Raw genomic sequence first — 14,232 nt, 5'->3', positions numbered from 1 at the left:
ATATATTTATTTAATAGTTATAAATTTATTATTATATAGTTTTTTTATTTATTATTAATTATTTTTTATATAATAAAATATGGATATTTAAATGATATAAGTTTTTTTATCTATTTAAATTATTTTTTATTATATATTTTATTAAATATTACATTAATTAATTTTTAATTTTCTATATTAAAAAAATATATTTATCCTATTTTATATTTATTTTATTAATTATTAATTAATTTAATAATTATTTTTTTATTTTTAAAAATATTAATAATTCTATAATTATATTATAAATTATAACTTTTTATTATATTAATAAATTATTTACTAAATAATAAAAATATATTATAATAATATATTCCGTTTTTAAAAATTATTTTAAATATATTTTTTAATTTTTATATTTTTAAATTTAATATTTTATTTTAAAATTTTAATTATTTTTTTTATAATTTTTTATAAATCTTCGATAATTAAAATAATAAATAATAAATTTTCTACTATTTTATTATTAAAATTAAATTTTTTAATTAAGAAATTATTTATAATATTATTATTAATTATTATAAATATAATTTAAATAATATTTATTTTTTTTTATATTATAATTATAAATCTATTTATTATTATTTTATTAATAATTTCTATTTTTATTTTTTAAAATATTATAATTTCTTTATTATTTTAATTAATAAAAATAATAGTTTTAATTATATTTAATATATATATATTATATATTATTTTAAAATATATAAATTAAAATTTATAATTTTTTCTTTTTAAAAGGTTAATAAATTTAATAAATATTATTATTATTATTTTAACCAATATAATAATTTTATAAATAATAATTACCTTTTATTATAAATTTCCTAATATTTTAAAATAATTTATAATAAATTTCTTTTTAAGGTATATTTCCATAATTAATATTTTCTTTAATTAATTAATTATTACTTTATAATTTATATAGAATTTTATACCTAATAATAAATTGGGTTTTAGGTTATATTTATATATTTATATTTTAATATATATATAAATTAATTTTTATAAATTAAACCTTAATTTTGTAATTATTTTAATAATAAATTATATTTTTTTTATTTCTTTTATAATCCTATTAATTTTTAATAATTATTTTAGTTTAAATATTTTATAATCTTTAATAAATATTTTAAACTAATTAATATTAATTATTTTATTAAATGTTTCTAAATTTATATATATAATGGATAGTATATTATTGTATATAATGTTTATTTTGAAATAAAAATGTTTTTTTAATATATCTACTTGAAGGTTCTTTTTAAGTTTTATATTAATAATTTTAAAGTTAAGAAATATATTATTAGTATGGTTTTTATATTTGTTATTATTATTTAAAATAATTTTTAAATCTTTACTCTCTTTAATTATATTAAATGATATATTTTTATTTTTATTAGATCCCATTATTTTGAAGTAATTTATTTCCATATCTTTAAATTTGTCTAGGTTTAATAAGTTTATGGTTTCGGGTTTACTTAAGCCTGAACTTAAGCCTGATGGCTTGGGTAAAATGCATTTATTAGCATATACATGCTTAAAACAATTCGATCAAATATTAAATAGTTTATTACATTTTTTACAAATTCTTTTTACTATATTTTTATTATTATTATAATTTATACAAGAGAAATAGATAAGATTTACGTTTGATTTATTATTATCCAAATATTTTTTTAATAAAAAATAGTTTTATTATTTTAATTTTTCTTTTTTAATCCTACGGTTTAATTTATTTTCCTTAAAATATATTTTATTTTTTAGGTAATTTTTATTATTATTATTATTTTATTTAATTTATTAATATTAATATTATTATTTTCCTAATCTACTTTTAAATTTATTATAACAACTTTTATAGTTATAAAAATTGTTTTTATAATAATTATTATAATAATTATTATAATATTTTTTATTATTATATTTTTAACGGTTATATTTATTATAATAATATTTTTTGCGATTATATCTTTTGCGTTAATTATTATTATTATAGTTATAAAAATTATTTTTACGTATGTAATATTGGTTATTTTATTGGTATTTACCGCTACATTAATTTTTATTAATATAATTATTATTTTTTTTACTTTTACTTTTATTATTTTATTTAAATTACTAAAATAAATTATAGTTAATATTATTATTATTAATTTTATAAATATTATTTATTAATAATTTCTTTATATTAATATTAATTTTTAAACTTTTGATATATTTATTAATTTTATTAAGTATAATTTTTCTTTTTTTTATTATATTTTCTTATTATTTATTATTGAAATTAAAATTTTAATATATTTATTTTATTTATTAGGTCTTATTATTTATATAAAATATTTAATAGGTTTATATTAATTTTATAGTTTATATTTAAATAAATTTATTTATAAAATAATTAACTTTAATATATTCCGTAATTTAAAGTTTTTATTAAATTTTTCTTAATATCATTTAAAATTTATTAAATAATTTATTAAATATATAATTATTATTAATAAATATAATATTTTATTTAATTTAAAAAAATATATTAACATATTAATTTATAACTTTTCTTTAATATAATTTATATATATAAGTTATTATAATTATTTTATAAATTTTATTTATTTTAATTTATTATATAGTATTAATAAATAGATTAACGTTTTAAAAAATAATATCTTTCTTAATAATAATTATATTACCGGTTTTAAAAAATTTATTTAAGTTAAGATAAAATATACCTATATTTTTAACTTTAAATCTATTTAATTATATTTTTTATTCTGTTATAATATATTATTTATATTAATTATTTCATATTTTAATAATAAAATTATTAATAATATTTGGTATTAAATTTAATATTATTTAAAAGACTATAATATATTTAATAATTTATTATTTTTTATCTTTATTAATATTAATAAAACCAGGAAGTAATACGGGGAATTAACCGTTATAACCTCTTTTATTACTGTTAACATTAGTTATATTATTATTTTTATATAATAGAATAATATTTATTAGGGTTGTTAGGGAATTAAATGGTTTAATAATTTATAATAGATTAAATTGTTTATAATAAAGTATATATTTAAATTTATTTAATTAGTTTGATTTTATAAAATTTTAGTTTATATAAAATTAATCTTATTAAAATGCGGTTAATTTAAATAAAATAACGTTTTATAATTCATTTAATAATTATTATTTTTAAATTTTAATATTATTAATAAATATATTAAATATTATTAAAACGTAATATAATATTAAAACTTTTAATTTAAATATTAATAAAATATATAATTATTTATTTATAAAAAATATTATTAATTAATTAATTAATAAAACTTATATATTTTAAAAAGTAAAATTTGTTTTTGGTATATATAAGTTTAAAAGTTTAATGATTAGTTTTATATTTTTATGGTTAATAATATTATTATTTATAATTATATTTTGTAGTGAAATTTCTTATAATTTTAATAGTTATTTTAGATTTAATTAAAATTATATAATTTTTATAAATAAATCTTTAAAAGGTTAAAAAAATTTTAATAGTAATAATAAAGTAAGGTTTTATAATAATAATATAATCACCGTTTCATTTGCTTAATAAGTTATAATTATATACTTTTATTTTAATAATAGTATTGTAGAAGATATATATTTTTTTACTATTTTAAATATTTAACGAAATTTATATATATTAATTGGTTATTTAAAATTATATTTTTTAAATATTTTATTTAAGTTTCTTATATATTGGATTAATTATAATTGTTTATTATATTTAATACCAATTATTTTAAAGATTTTAACATAAAATAATATTTATTATATTTAATCTTATTATAATTTCTATATTGTAGGTAAGGAAGGATGTTTTCTTAAAAATGTAGTAATTTTAAAGACGTTATCTTTTTGCTTATTCATTTTAATAGGGTAGGTTTATTCCTTTTTATAAAAGGATTAAATGTTTGGATTTGTGGTAGAATAATTGTAAATTAATTATATAGAAAGGTGGGTTTGTGACGAAGTAGTAGCTGGTCGGATGTGTCGGAAAATAGGTTTGATTTAAAGAAGTTAAAGTATGTTAATTAATTTAATTAATGGTTTTAAGAAGTTAAGGCCCGAATCTATAGTTTGGAAATTATAAGGTTATTAATAAAATAAGATTAAATTGTTAGTAATTAAAAAATTTGGTTATTATTAATAAAATTTTAATAATAGGAATAGTTTTTAAATAGATTGGTTAGATTTAAAATCTCTAAGGTTTTAAATATTATAAAATTAGTTTATAACATTTATAATTTAAGTTTTTATAAAATAATTAATAAAAGATTTATTATTTTAACTATTTAAAATAGGTAGATAAGAAAAAAAACCATAGGATAAATTAGTTATAATTTTTAAAATAAAAATATAATATAATATTATATTAAAAGCCTTTAAACCGTTAATAAAATAAAATTATTAAATATTAAAAATTATAATAAATAAAAAGTTAAAATTATATTAATAAAGAAAATGAAATCTTTTTAATTTATATAAATAAGAAATAAGTTAAATTATTTTATTTATGTTATTATTATTATAATCTCATTACATAATTTTATTAATTTTATAAAATTAAAAAAGAGATTATATAATAATTTATTTTATATAAACGTTAAAAAATATAATTATATATTTTAATTTATTTAAAATTCTTAATTAATTATTACTTAAACTATTAATAATAACGTAATAAATAATAGATTTAAATATATTAAAAATATAAATATATTAAAATTAAATTTTGTTGGAATATAAGGAATAGCCAATTATGTAAGCTAGTCACGTGCCACCACGTGCGTGGGGCTAAGCCTAAAAGGGTTTACCTTTTAAGCTAACCCACATATATATAATTTAATAACAAGTAATAATAAATCGTAATAGCTTTATTTTAATACCGTATATTCCTTTTTCTTTATTATACACTTATTGGTATATACTTAATCCTTACCTAATTATTATTTTATATTTAATTTTTCTTATATTAATTAATAGTTAAAAAATTATAGATTAACAAAGAAAAAAAAAAGCAAAAACGGTATTAAATCTTTTACATCTTTAAAAAGGCCGAAAAAAACGTATATCGTATAGTTTTTAACAAGAAAAAATAGTAGACCTTTATTTAAATACTATATTACCTTAAAATCTTAAAACTTTTAATTAAATTAAAAGATTTGCGTTTATTATATAATTATATAACCTTATTATATTTATTAAAATGGCTTTAATATGGAATAAATATATTAATAATAATATTTTAAATAAAAACCTTATAATATTTAATAAAGTTACGGTATAATAAATTAATACCTACTATATCAAAACCTTTATAATATTTAAGGATATTATATGTAATAATAAGTTTTAAGAAACTTTTATATTAAAATTTAAAAAATAAAAAATAAGATATTTTTAAAAGGTTAATCGTACGTTTTAAAAGTTTATAATAAATTATTTATTATATTACAGGGTTTATTATAATCAAACTAAATTTACCCCTAAAATATTAAAAATAATAACTAACATAAACAAATTCTTAATATTCTTAATAAATAAACACATATATCTTTTAGAATACCATCTTAATAATTTTATTTTAATAACTAATCCTTTCTATATCGATAAACTACACAAGGCTATGTTACAAAGGCCCTGGGTACAGGCAGTACAGCCTAACCCACCAGTAACAACAGTCCCGATATCACGAGAAACACCAGTCCCGATATCACGAGAAACGACCCCGGAGCCGATCCTACAAGCACAGCCGATATTACCAGTGACACCGGAGCCGATATCACAGGAGGCACAGCCGATCCCACAAGCACAGCCGATCCCACAGGCAGCCCCCGATAAGCCTATTACATATAAACGGCCAATGAGATCACCCCAAGGCGTTACAGGCTATGTTGAGACATACAACGATGAGTACAACGAGGATGAAAGGTATGGCCCAAGCGATGGCATACCGGATAAGGAGATCAACATCGTAAAAGATCTTCATTACAGGGCTGGGATTGGTTGAAAATAACCTCAAATCAACCAAAACAGCCTCGTCCCCAGCCTGACGATATCAACCTCGATAACCTCGTCCCCAAGCCTGACGATATCAACCTCGATAGCCTCATCCCCAGCCTGATGAGTCGACCACCCTTACCCCGATATCACGATACCCGACCACTTTAGCCTACCCAAACCTCTACGATGTTATTGATTACGATACCACAATACCCCGATAGCCCTAGCCAGCCCTAGCCAGCCCTAGCCCTGGCCCTGGCCTTATAATGAAATACAGTAGATTCAGGGATATTACAAGGTTAGATTTAAGGTTAGATTCGAGGATATTACAGTCCTAATTCAAATTATTACGTTATATAAAAAAAGAAAAAAAAAGAAAAAATTTGCTAGTATTAAAATATGGGAAATAGCCAATTATATAAGCTAGTTACGTGCTACTACGTATATAGGGTTAAGCTTAAAAAGATTTACCTTTTAAATTAACCCATACACATATAATTTAATAATAAATAATAACAAATCGTGATAGCCTCATTTCAATACCGTATATTTCCTTTCCTTTACCGTATGCTTATTGGTGTATACTTAATCCTTACCTAATTATTACTTCATACCTGGTCCTTCCTACAAATTTAATATTATTAATAAATAATATATTAAATAAATTTAAAATAATAAATATTATAATAAAAATTAATTATTTTTATATAAATATTAAATTTACCTTTATATTAATTTTAAATTTATTATTATTAATAATTTTATTTATAATTATAATATATTTTAAAATATTAAATTATTTTAATATTTTATTTAATAAAAAATACTTATAAATTAAAATTTAATAAATTATATTTAATATAAATAAATTAAAAGATTAAATAAAGATTTATTAAAGGTAAATAATTAATAAAATAAAAAAAATAAAATTATTTTATAAATTTTTTAATATAATTTAATTATCTTAATAATATGTTTTAAAATTAATCTTTAATAGGTAAATAAATTTGAAAAGGTATATTAAAAGGATTTTTTAGAATTTTTTAAAAGGTATGGTAATATTAAAAATCACTTTTATAAAGTGTTATTTAAAATGATTAAAAGGGTGCATTTAAAAAGCTATTATTAAATGAAGACCTGGGAAGAGATCTTATAATTTAATCCCAAGTGCTTTAAAAAACAAGTCCTTAATTGCAAGATTAATGGTTTAAGGGGATTAATAAGCCTTAAAGATTAAGGAGATATATGCTTTAACATTAATTAAAAGGTTTTTTAAAACTTTAATAGTAATAATTATAAGATTTAATTTTAAATTAATTTAATATAACGTTATAAACACGTTTATAAATACGAAATTTAAAAGAAATATATTTATAAGAATACCATTAAACTATTAAAAAAATATTTTTAAATTATTTAAAATATTATATAAATTATAAAAATTTTCTTTATTATAATAAAAAAAATTAATTAAAACCTTAAAAATCCTAGGTTTTAAACTTATTTTTAAAGAATTTTATATATTTATTAAAAAAAGATTTTATTATTTATTTATATTAATAATATTATTATAATATATTTTAAGGTTAAAAAAAATAATATATTTTATAAAAAGTTTTAAATAATATTATTAATTTATTGGAAATAATAATTTATAATAATTTTTAAGTATTAAAATAATAAGGGATTAAAAAAATAATTTATTTAATTAAATTAATTTATATATATTAATAAAATAACTAATTTTATAAAATTTTTAAATTAAATTTTAAATATTTTAATAATTAAAAAAAAATTATTCTTTTATAAAGAAATAATTTTATTTAAAAATATTTACCATTATTAATAATATATAAAATTTATTTTATATATTATAATAATTATATATTTAAATATAATTTTTATAATTTTATAATTTTTATAATTTAATTTTAATTCCGGTTTAAAATATTATAATATATTAAATTAAATAATTTTATACCTTAAATATACATAAAAATATATATTATAATTAAAAGGGGGTAATACTTTTAAAACTATAAATAATATTTTATTTATTAATAATACTTATAATTAAATTTTTTTTAAATATATATAATAAGGTTATTTAAAAATATAATAAGTTGGAAGGTTAATAAATAAAATATAATAATTATATTTATTATAAAAACTAAATTACTAATTTTATTATAAATAATAAAAGAAATTATATTTGTTATAAAATTAATTTATTATTAAAATTAATTATAATAATAAATAATTAATTAAATTAATTAATAAAAATATTAAAAAATTAAAGATTAAATTAAAATACGTAAATATATATAATTATTAATTATATTAAAAAATTTAATAAAGTTATATTAAAATAAATTATATTATTTTAAGACATATAATTGCAAATAAATTTATTAAAACTTTTATAAAAAATTTATATAAATAATTTAAGATTTAATTAACCTTAATAAATATTAAGAATTTTTTATAAGTAAAACAATTACAAAAATTAAATAATAAAATAATTATAAAATAAAAAATATATATTAATAATAATTAAAAACAATTAAAGGCCTTTTTTAAATTAAAATCAAATTATTAATAACTTAAATAATAAAAAGATATTAAGATATTTTAAATTAAATTAACCTATTAATTGTATTTAAAGAAATGTATTAAATTAATTAGCTATATTAAATAACTTAAAAATCCTTAATCTTATGTAAAATAACGGTGTAATACGCATTTCTACGATTTTACCTCAATCAATTAAATAATCAATAATATAATAAATTAAACCTTATATAACGCTTATTTAGTACGTATTAATTGTGTGACACATTTTTAATATAAAAAAAAGTTTTTTTTACATATTACCAAATAAAAACCAAACGTTTATCAACGTATTTTTATAATAATTTCAATTTATAAAACGTTTTATAATATATTATATTTTATTTTAAAAATTACGTTATAATAACACGGTTATAAACTTTTAAGCCGACTTTTACGAAAAAAAATTTTAAAAAATAAAACTAAAAAGTTTTTATTAATAAATCAAATAATATATTTTTGCCCCACTGTACCACTTACCATGACCTTTAACAATTACGTTTAAAAAATATCTTTTATACACTTTACATTTTATCACATTTATATATTACTGTAATGAATAGTTGGAATGCAGAAATTACTTCTTTGGTATATCAGCCTCTCCAAGGCATAAAGCCCATTCGGTTGCTCCGCCTTTACCCTGGTGAGCCTTCTGATCCGCTCCGCGCAGAACTCATCCCTACAACCGTTGAGGAGGCCTTCGGAAGATATGAAGCTACAAGCTACACCTGGGGTTCACCGGAAAACCCGTCCTCCTTTTATTGTAACGATTTCAAGATGACAATACAGAAAAATGCGTTTGATATGCTTCATGACTTAAGATTACGAGAAAAGCCTAGGATCATCTGGAACGATGCCATCTGCATCGATCAATCCAATATCGAGGAACGGAGTTTCCAGGTTTTCTTTATGGATGAGGTATATCGGTGGGCGGATAAGGTTATAGTTTGGCTCGGCAAATCAGACGAATATAGCTCTCTGGCCATGGCCTATGCTGCCAGACTTGACACAGCAAAATTACTTAGCGAAACTGGAGAAATATATACGATGGGCTCGACATCGCCGAAAAAGTCCTATTTCTTTGAAGCGGGGGAGGAGGTAACAACACTCCAGCACCAAAACCTCGGAATTGCTTTAGTCAAATTCATCAATCGCCCGTGGTTTAATCGTGTGTGGGTTCAGCAAGAAGCTTCTTTATGCGCCCAGACTAGAGTCGTATGTGGGAACCAAGAAGTTGACTGGGACAATGTTTTTTTATTAGCATGGATGATTTTGCCAAGTAACATAACTCTTTATCCTGATTACATACTCGATGATCTTGATCGAACGCTTGACAATATAACAGCCGTACAGTATATACAACGTCGAAGAAAACGACTGTTTCAGGATATAGCCGAGGGAATAAATAAATCAGCTTGGTCTCTGGTGACCTACCTGGGTTATACGAGCCGCTTGAGTTCTACAGACCCACGCGATAAACTCTACGCGTTGCAACACGTTGCCCAAGATGCCAACACGTGGTTCAAAGTAGACTATAGGGTACCTTGGCAACTACTGTATATTGACGTCTCTCGCAAATTTCTACAGCGTGGCCTTCTTGGATTCTTGAGAAATGCTGGCCTATCTCGACAGAAACCAGGCGGAGGCATAATGCCGTCATGGGCTTTCGATCTCAGAGCAGATGAAAGATGGGGCAGTAAGGCGATGGCGGAGCATCCGGCTTGGATGGCTGGAGGTCCGAAATATACCTGGGCACATGATCCTCCAAGAGGGGCCGGAAGCGTACAAAGTCTTCCTAAACGCCACCGAAGACGACTGGATTTACCTGACGAGCTAAAGAATTCCAAGGATCCTCGAAAGGCCTTGATACAAAGCTATGCCAATGTGAAGGCCTTACTATACGATGAGATCATATATATGTCTGATTGCCTTAACAACCCTTTCGACGTCCAAGGCATGCAGGATATCTTACAAAAGGATCTAGATTATATTGCGAACTTAGAGGGGCAGACGTACCTAAACAACGATAATCTCGTAGATGCCTACAATCTAACCTTAATACTCTGCTTGGATGACCAGCAGGAGATTGTAGGTTCTGAATACATATGGAACAATTGGGACGCCTGGATGGCGTGGACACGGGATCCATCCCGCGGCCGTGATAACATGCCTATTCTTGAATGCTCTATGGAGGCTTCAGGGGCGCTTGTCAACTTTCGATTCGCGATGACGAAACATGGGTATTTCTGCCTAGTGCCGCGAGATACACGGCTTCATGATGCAGTAAGCATCTTGGTGGGGTATACCCTAGGTGTGGTTATTCGTCCTTGGCAACCACCCTCGCTTCGCGAGAACAGCGGACAATGCCATGAAAAACCCCCAGGTGCTATGGAGAAGCCAGAATACTTTGAACTAATTGGAGATTGTTTTATCCACGGGATGATGGTGAATGAAGCTCGGTGTATCATTGAAGAGTTCCATTGCAACCCTAACCCTACACCAGCTAAATTGGATGCTATGGGTAAAGCTTCTAAGTTTAGGGATGGAGAATCCTGGAAAACACTCGGACTTAACAGCGGATATGAAAGAATACTAGAGACGTTGGGTGAACGCTTTATCAAATTAGTTTGAGTCCATTCATTGGAACTTGCAATCGGTCAGGGCCTTGCTAGTTATAGGAGGCTTACATGAAATTTAGAAAAGTGCCAATGACAATATAGGTACACATACAATTATACTGGGATCTGGGAGCACTCCACATGAATAACACCACACAGAGTGTAAGGACCATGATGTGCAGAAGGCAGCTAAATCATTGAGTAGACTGTGCAAGCGGAACCAAAGCTGACATGACAATATCGGGCACCAACAATTTTAGTAGGGGGCCCTAGGTGAATTATATTCCAGATACGGAGTTGCCGAAGGTACGTTCGTACTATATTGCACTACAATCCTCGAAATCCAACTGCTTGTTTGGGGCGCATTGGTATCTATCTTGACCTAACTAATATTCCTACTATTATGTTGAACTAAGTACCTAGGTGTGTATCTATCTTATATGCGCGGACAACAAGGAGGTCAAAAGGAAGAGATTCTAAAGAGTACTGCAAGTCGAATTAATATCTTCGTTCGCTACCGCCTTCCCGTTATAATATTGCACTATTTGGATATGATAGACGGATCACTGCTTCGCTGTAGTATCCTGACCAGCGGCGATCTTAGCCTCATAGTCGGTAAAGGTCTCGATACCTTTGGGAACACCATTTCACTGCAAGTCCTGCTCTTCCATCAGACGAGCACGAATTTCCATGCATCTCTTCCAGGAGGGCAATTCGGCCATACGTTCATGCCAGGCACGGACATGAGGGGTACCCTCCCACACCTCGTCCCAAGACTGGAGCAACGTCTCGCTGAGACGAAAGTTCCATGGTAGCCAGGCCATGTCCGCGAATGTCATTTTTTGACCTACGAGCCATTGGGAATTAGCAGGCTTAGCGGCCAATATGCCCTCCATAATAGCCAACACGCGTTTGATCTCGTTACTATAGCGTTCGACGGCTGACGGGACCTTCTCCGAATGTAGATGTTGAAACCAACCACATTGACCCTAGTAAGGTCCCCGGCCGCTCATCTGAAAGTGAAGATACTGGTTGCATTGATGATGTTTTAAAAAGCCGCCTTTGGATAGGGATTTGTCTGGGTCATACGAGAGACGTCTTTCTGCATCGTACTCTTCAATTACATATTGGTAAATAGCCCCTGACTCCCATAATATTAGGCCCGTGTTTGGATCCTCTATGGCCGGTACGCGGCCGTTGGGGTTCACATCAATAAACGGCTTCTTCTTAACATCGTCGAAGCGGATTGATTTGATCTCGTAGTTTAGCCCGAGCTCTTCGAACAGGAACACAGCCTTTGTAGTACATTAGCATGAGCAAAAAAAGCAAAAACTACCAATGTGGGTTCCAATAGGTAATTCACCTTCCAGGGGTTAGGCCCGGGAGCTGTACCTAGTTAATATTACTATTTCACACTACTTTGTTTGGGTAGATACTTACGAGTAACCCACACGCGGATAGGCTTAAGGGGTTATTTGACATGTTGTCGATGCCTTTTATTTGCAGTGAAATATGAGTAATTCTAGAAGATAGCTGTGAATAATCTAAGAAAAAGGCAGTCGGGGTTCAAAGGAGCTCTGATGGGATATGAGGGATTTTTGAATCGAGGTGTTGGTCCAGATTAAACCAGTACACCACGACCAACGCCATCCCTTGCATTTACCTACATAAGATAGTAACTAATGAGATAGTACATATTGATATTACGTAACAAGGGGCGTGTTAGACGGATACTGCATTACGTCCAAGTCCTATCTATGTATGATTTATGTACCTAATATTATGTATGTAAAATTCTAAATAGTCTTCTTGAACGAAAGACCCTATTATTTTCTATCTTTAGCAAGAATATTAGTCATTTAGTAATCGGCCATCTCGCGACGTCACAATGTCTGAGACTTTCCACTCATTTGGCCGTTTCCCACCGGAGATGAGGGATAATATTTAGAAGCTTGCAATCAGGCCTGGCGGCCCTGCTCGACGGGGTGCACACACATTCAGCATCCATTACCGAAGCAGAGGCAACGTCGACATGTGATAGCTCTCGCGCTTCACAAATATGCCCCATCTTCGCATCCTCGCTTGCGAGTACATTTGAGCTGAAGATGTAGGGCTTGAATCCAATAGCCAACTACACATGTATCAAATTACAACTCATTCCCCCTTTGTCAGGATTCTAGATGAGACATCTAGAACAAAGGACGCGTTCAGTATGTATAGACATAAGCCCTCGTAGTCAGATTAGAGTTCCTCGCGGAACAACGAAGTTGTTTCCTTACTGTTTAGTTCCACCTCGTGACACCCTTGAGCTTGTAAATCCATTATGGAATCAAACCTAATATCTAGCTGATACAGGGAAAGAAATAGGCGTGGCTTATTCATATCAAAAATCGAGACTTCAAAGAGGTAGATACCCTATTTAGAACTATTAGGTAATTCCAAGCAACCATTTGCCTCCCCATTTTTAGGAAAGTCTATAGAAGATATATCTCGTCAACCGAATGGGGCCACATACTTTGCTATCCTAGCCTAGATGAGCGATCCACGCAGGATGAGACGGTGATCCTGGGTGAGCACAGAGACGGTAAAAGTTAAGACCGTTTGAGTCACCTTCTACTCAGCTCAGCCTCTACTTACTTCATTTTCCATTGGTGCTTTATGTTTCTTTGAAATTCAATACATTGCGGCCAAAGAAGGAGGCGTTTGTAAATAGGAGAAGCCCGAGGGTAGGAGAAAGGGTGGGTCGGCTCCCCAGAAAATGCTTTTGTTTCGTTGATGGGGATAAGAGGCAAATATAATTTCTCCACGCTGTGTTTGGGATAGGAGAGATTGCTGCTTACTTGGGAATGTTATTGTAAGAGCTGAAGTGTATTATCACTATATTTGAGCTAACCTACGCTAC

General features: G+C 25.1%; 2 protein-coding genes across 2 annotated transcripts; one reads left to right on the top strand and one right to left on the bottom strand.

Moving 5' to 3' along the window:
• The first annotated feature begins 9,193 nt into the window (after positions 1 to 9,193).
• F4813DRAFT_260484 (heterokaryon incompatibility protein-domain-containing protein) lies at positions 9,194 to 11,528 on the top strand. The gene has a single exon (XM_049240243.1). It carries the CDS (start codon positions 9,268 to 9,270, stop codon positions 11,341 to 11,343), a length of 2,076 nt encoding a protein of 691 aa, XP_049095338.1. The 5' UTR covers positions 9,194 to 9,267; the 3' UTR covers positions 11,344 to 11,528.
• A 365-nt stretch (positions 11,529 to 11,893) lies between these two features.
• Positions 11,894 to 12,812, bottom strand: F4813DRAFT_383363 (glutathione S-transferase; the record flags this gene model as incomplete). Its single annotated transcript, XM_049245934.1, has 5 exons — positions 11,894 to 11,961; positions 12,007 to 12,319; positions 12,455 to 12,625; positions 12,694 to 12,716; positions 12,782 to 12,812. 5 exons carry the CDS (start codon positions 12,810 to 12,812, stop codon positions 11,894 to 11,896), a joined length of 606 nt encoding a protein of 201 aa, XP_049095337.1.
• Between the last annotated feature and the right edge of the window lie 1,420 nt (positions 12,813 to 14,232).

Source organism: Daldinia decipiens (assembly GCF_022478715.1).
Source record: "Daldinia decipiens strain CBS 113046 unplaced genomic scaffold F4813scaffold_49, whole genome shotgun sequence".
Classification (NCBI taxonomy): Eukaryota; Fungi; Ascomycota; class Sordariomycetes; order Xylariales; family Hypoxylaceae; genus Daldinia; species Daldinia decipiens.
Note: the sequence above shows the minus strand (reverse complement) of the source record. Positions and strands in the feature narration are given on the sequence as shown.